At 43.4% G+C, this 6,048-nt stretch overlaps 1 protein-coding gene across 1 annotated transcript; it reads right to left on the reverse strand.

The window, feature by feature from the left end:
* On the reverse strand, window positions 1–4,963 carry LOC134741413 (protein bric-a-brac 1). The gene is made up of 2 exons (XM_063674184.1): window positions 4,661–4,963; window positions 1–3,621 (listed from the first exon to the last, which is right to left on the reverse strand). The coding sequence occupies exon 2, from the start codon at window positions 3,602–3,604 to the stop codon at window positions 2,117–2,119; it is 1,488 nt and encodes a 495-aa protein (XP_063530254.1). The 5' UTR covers window positions 3,605–3,621; window positions 4,661–4,963; the 3' UTR covers window positions 1–2,116.
* Between the last annotated feature and the right edge of the window lie 1,085 nt (window positions 4,964–6,048).

The raw sequence follows: 6,048 nt of genomic DNA on the forward strand, positions 1-6,048 counted from the left end.
GACATATTAAACGTTTATTTTATATTTATAACATTATATTATTTGTAAATATAGTTCTTACTTAAATATGAAGGTACGAGAGAACAAACTCGATCTAATATACATAATGTAGATACATATTTAACTACATGTAAGGTACACCTACATACAAGATAATGTTTGCATTCACAACTAAAATGTGGGTACCTATTTCTACATAACATCGTAACTAAACATTAATAATAAGGGTAGTATAGGCACAAAAGTTGGTTTTTATACTATAATACCTAAGTTGGTAAGGGCCATTTGCACCATCCCACTAACCCGGGGTTAACCGGTTAAACCTGGAGTTATTTACCATGGTTACCAGTACAATTTGCACTGGATTAAGGCTTTAACCGCTTAACCCCGAGTTAGTGGGATGGTGCAAGTGGCGCTATTTAAGAGGATAACATCTGATTCGAATTAACAAAGTTATGAGGTATGTTATCCCGCTAACGTTGTACAATATTTCATTCGCCTGAGTTTAAAACAATTAGATTTTTTCATTTTTTTTTTCATATGTATGATATATGTTCATGTCATTGCACTAGCAAACGTGCAATTGAATGACTCAACACTAGGTACAGGACGAAGTACTAGTTACTAATAAACTTAATAATCTGTGGGTACAGGTGTAGAGTTTTAAACTCGGGTTTAACGAAATCTAGTGGTCGGCCATGAAACTTATCTAATAGAGCACAAAGTGCAGCTACTGGAATGTCCTAACATACTACAGAATACAACAAACAAAGGCACAACACCGTGAGACCTGGAGAAGGCTCGACACTCTACGTGATTCAACTTATAATAAGTTCGTATGCAACTATGCAATACTAAGGTAGATAAGGTAGTACAAATCTATGGCATTTTCAAACTAGACTAAATTAACAAATCAGTCTTCCAATTAAAATAAGTGTAATAATTAACTTAGTTAGGTATATGACAAATTAACATATAATATTTAGATTTTTTTAATAGAAATAACGTATAATTGTTAGTTGTTTCTGAAACTCTGATAAGATTTTTCATGAAACGGAACGCTACGCTAGACGCTAGGGAGATATTTATTATAATGTACTAAATTGCAAAAAAATATTTTTAATGGTATAGGTAGGTAATTAGGTACTGTTCTATGTTTTAATTATAGCAAATTTCAATAACAGTTAGGTAGATCAGAGAAATGTTATTAAAAATACGACATTGAGCATTCTTATAAGTAAATCGACTTCTTAGATCTAGAAGAACGACCGTGCTAGTGCAGAAAAATATTACTAATGATTTATATAGTGAGAACACACCTCTATGTATCAACAATGAACATTTATGGCAAATCGACAAACAGTAAGTACCTATATAATAATTAATCTACCCGTAACATAGGACTTTATGTATTTTAATAGTAAATATATTACGTAGGTACGTCGCTTTTCGCAGTGACAATCGTCACACACCGAGCCGCACAAAACGCGAGGCGCGAACGCCTCGTGGATATGGTCTCCTGGTAGGTGGCGAGACCAGTTGAGCTCGCGGAGACCGCGGCGCGGTGGACTAGAGCTAAGTGTAGCGAGCGTGAGGTAGTGGTGGCGTTTCAGTCTATAAACATCACAGTCGCGGACAACAAAATTGCACAATAACTCGTCTAAGCGGGGCAGACCCGCCCGAAGCGCAGCGGCAGGGCCGACGCACTGCCTCCCTACCCTGCGACCCTATACGGTTACCAATCCAACTAAGAACAACCATTACTAATTTAAATTTTTAAACTAGCCTAGTTCGTTATTGATTAACAAAGACGTAAATGTTATAAAACATAAAAAACGAAAGAAGAAATAAACAAAAAAATCACAAAAAGATACGCCTACCGACCAACGGAAATTTGATTTCGCTATCGGGATATGGCAAAGGAAATAAATAGAGAAGAGAGGTAGAATGAAATTGGCCGCGGGGCCCATTGCAATCGCCCGGCCGGAGCTCCCGGTCAGCGTGGCATGCGCGCGCGGCGCGTCCTACCAGTAGCCTACCAAATAAGTGCCTTAATTCATAATATTGTACGCCTAAAGTCAGTCTTTTTTCCATGTTATCGCGTCCCATTTGACTCTCAATCTCGCTCACTGCTGCAATCTAGTGCAAAGTTTCGAGGCGGCACAATGACACCAGATGGTGGGTCAGGATCGCGTCGGCGAGAAACTGAAAGATCCTCCACGTGGTCGTCATCAGGGAGCGGCGATCTCGGTGAGAGCGGTTCGGTCTTCGGAGGTGTACGCGGAGCTAAGGCGGCATGCGCAGCGGCAGCTAGAGCCATTGCGTGAAGTGCTTCGCGTCCGCCATCTCTGGTCGCTCCTTCTAATGCTTGTTGCAAGAAAGACGGGTCAATTAATGGTGTAGCGGGGGACCCGTCATCAACACCACCAGTACCGCTTAAACCATATGGAAACGCGGCGCCATTTGATTCCCGCTTAACTCCGCGGCTCATAGGTCTACTTGTAGTTATGCCGAGTTTTTTCACTTTATCGTACAACGTACGTGAAGGCACGCCATATTTTCGTGACGCTTGTAGAGCACTCATTCCATTTCTGACACATTCTATTGCGGACATAATGTCAGATCTAGTATATTGTTTGTATCGTTTCCATTCTGGTTTCTGTTGCGGGGGGACGTACGGCGCTAAGCCGGCCCGAACATCTTGTTGAAAATTTGGAGGTGGGGGAGAAGGATGGAATGAGCGTGGGTGTTCCTCTTCAAAGGAACGCTCGGTGTAAGGGGAGTGAGCGTCTTCTGAACGATCTGATCTATTGAAATGTGGAGATGAGGCACGAGAAGATAGTCGGCGAGGGCGGTAGTCGAAGGGGCGTTGAGGACTAGCAGCACGTTCAGAATCATGAGCGGAACCGTTAGAATGGAGACGAGGAGGCGCGAGTTGATTTACCGGATGACAAACAAGAGATACAGGTTGCGAGGAGTCAGGCGGTGTAGCCTGAGCGAGAACGTTCCTTAGAATGGGGGTGTCACGGGTGGCCATTATACTGGAGAGTTTCTTGCGCTTGAGCGGGTTCATGTCCGCAGAATCATACGCGGCAGAAAGAACGGGCGGTGTAGGTGGTGGCGGCCAGCGCGTGGGCGGCGCGGGCGCCGGCGGGGACACGCTGGAGGGCGCGGCGGGCACCACGCGCGGCGGTGACGCGGCGGGGGTGCGCTCGCCAGGCCGCCGGCGTAGCTCCGTCATATCGAACAGACCTTTAACTTCGAGCTGCTCCGCGACTTTCATGATGCGTGGGATGTGCGCCTGCGTCACATTCACTTCTCCCGTGTACATGTACTCCAGGAGCGCGCGCATTTCGAAATCTTTCACCCCCGGGAAGAGGATGCTGCAGTGGTCCATCGGCACATCAGCTAGGATCGACTGAAAGTAAGGCGAATTGGCTGCCAGGACCACCCGATGAGCCTTGAAAGTCACCTGGTCGTCGACAACCAGTGTGCAGTCCACATAGGTCTCTACTTTGATCAAGGCTTCGAGGATTTCCACGAGGTTTGTTTTGTGGTGGTTCCATTTCAGACAGAAAGTCTGCTGTCCTTCGCTGCTACCCATTTTTCGGAATTGTGATTCTGTTGACAAAACGAAAAAAACTTATTTAAATCATGCATACATAGGTAAATAATAATAATACTTTAAACTGCATCAATGTTTACCGGGTAAAGGTAAATTAAAAGAAAGGGTTGCGGGTGTTTACTATATTTTTATTTTTAATAATATTCCTTCCTAATCGAATTTAAACTGTTGTGAGACATACTAACATTAAATCATTTTACGGTTTAGACTCACTTGTTTTAGTCACTCGCGCGACATGTGAGTGACTAAAACAAGTGAGTCTAAACCGTAAAATGATTTAATTCCTTCCTAATGTTTATCTATAAAAAATTCTATAATTTTTGAGCCTTAGTTAAATTTTATTAGAACACTGCGTTAAGGGTTATTTACAAGTAATTTAAAGGAACCTACTGGTTAGTAGGTTAGAAATAGGTTGACAGATTTAAAAGCAATAACTTATTTCACGCTTATAAGTTGGTATATCTAACTAAAAGCGTAAAATAAATTCGCATGTATATAAAATCACCTACTCAACTTAAATTTTAACTCTAACAAGTACGTAAAATTACAACTAACCTGGCATAAACCCATCAAATGTAGACCCGGGATACATGTTGGCTGCGTTATTGCGGCGTACACACAAAACAACACACACGGTATGCGAGCTGCGACTCCGCGAGTATGCAGTCCGGTCGCGGGCCCAGCGCTGAGTGACGTGCGGCCGGTGCGGTGCTGATGCCCAACTGCACCGCCCTTCCCTATTTACATACGTCCAAAGCCCTTCCTATGCCAAATTGACTTTTTACCTTTTATTCGGCAAGTAACGTAGGGGACCGCTGAAAACCGGTGTAGCTCTTCCTGTCATGCTCACCAATTCGCACCCAACAATAACACTGGCTCGTTTCTGTCGAAAATTAAGGCTTAAATTCGTTTAAACCTTTTTTTAAATGCACGGATACTTACCTTCGATTTTAAAGTAATTCAGCAAACTGCAAAGATCTACAATGTCTACGAAAGCGTAGCACCTCTACGATTAAAAATACTGAAAAAACTCACCCTCGTTAATAATCCGATATTACAGGCCAATTGCGATTGTTATTGTCGGAAAACTCATGGGAAACAGCACCGGCACTTCAAAAGTTTTAAACACTTCGGGGGTTGTTTTCGCGCGAGGAACGCCCTGTGTGGGGGCGGTGTGCTCTTGCGAGCGTCTGGTAGAGACTGTTGGGTCGAGTGCAGCCGCGCGGGCAGCGGGCCTCCGCCCCGGCCCCCGCGGCTCCTGCGTGCGCTTTTTACGCACGGAGCCCGGAGTGCAGTGCAATTGCGTGCGACGGCGCGGGGCGGCGGCGCGGCGCGACCGACGAATTGCAGCGCGCTGAGGAGGGCGCGCGCGCGAGTGTGCGTGAGTGCGCGAGCGCATATTACTAGCCTCCGTGGTTGTGTGCGCGCCGCGATGCGCGCCGTCGTCGAGACGATAGAATATGCCGATAAAAAATCGTTGCCTCGCCTAGCCTTTGTATGCTAACGCTAAGCTTTGCATCGAGCCATTGGAGGGAATTTAGTTCGTTTCGTTAATTATCATAAAAATCGAATTAGAATGCCATGTGCATTTTTATGATTTTTATTAGATAAAAAACACGAAGGCCAATGCAATTTATTCCAAATTATGTAATTTGGAAGGAGATAATCCAGAATAAGTCTGCAACGATTTTGATAGCACACGCAGTGCAAGTGTTATCTATACGTCATAATTTCATAGAACTTTGACGTTTAAAATAACACTTGCACTGCGTGTGCTATCAAAATCGTTGCAGACTTATCTTGGTCTAACTCTAGGTAGGTATGAAAAAATAATATCGCAAGAATTTTTTACCATTAAGGAACAATGATCATAAATAGAGGAACCTTATAAGTTCAAGTCCGTAAATGAAATTAAACTCCTGTTTCGGCAATGCAGACGGTAAAGATGTACCTTTGTGCCGGTACGTTATTACGCCGCTTCATAGATCGCCCCAAAATCCCCAAAAGTGCGTGAACAACGCCGCCATACGGGGTCATTGACACATGCCTACGGAGGGAACGCCAAAATAGCGCGAAATGCACTCAAAAATAGAACACGGTGTGTGCAATATTTTTTGTCAGTTGAAACTTCCGTTGAATGTCACGAATTTGGTTTCTATTATCCACCTAAACTAACTACTTATCGATTTTAAGGGATTTTAATTTTACTTTCGGTTAACAGCGTTTTGCTACTTTGGAAAGTACCCAGTTACCTACCATTAATTTTATTCTTTATTATATTTGTATCTACATAGGGACTGTCGTCCAATTTACTGCCTATGACTACTCAGCTTCAAAAGTTAGAACGTATATACATACCCGATTCCTTGATTATGCCGAAAAACTAAAAACCTAGTGTCATCAACTATTTCTAATCGATTGCT

This window comes from Cydia strobilella, chromosome 5 (genome assembly GCF_947568885.1).
Source record: "Cydia strobilella chromosome 5, ilCydStro3.1, whole genome shotgun sequence".
Taxonomy (NCBI): Eukaryota; Metazoa; Arthropoda; class Insecta; order Lepidoptera; family Tortricidae; genus Cydia; species Cydia strobilella.

Excerpts from the sequence above, each read along its gene's own strand:
- LOC134741413 (XM_063674184.1), bottom strand. The coding sequence starts at position 3,604 with ATGGGTAGCAGCGAAGGACAGCAGACTTTCTGTCTGAAATGGAACCAC.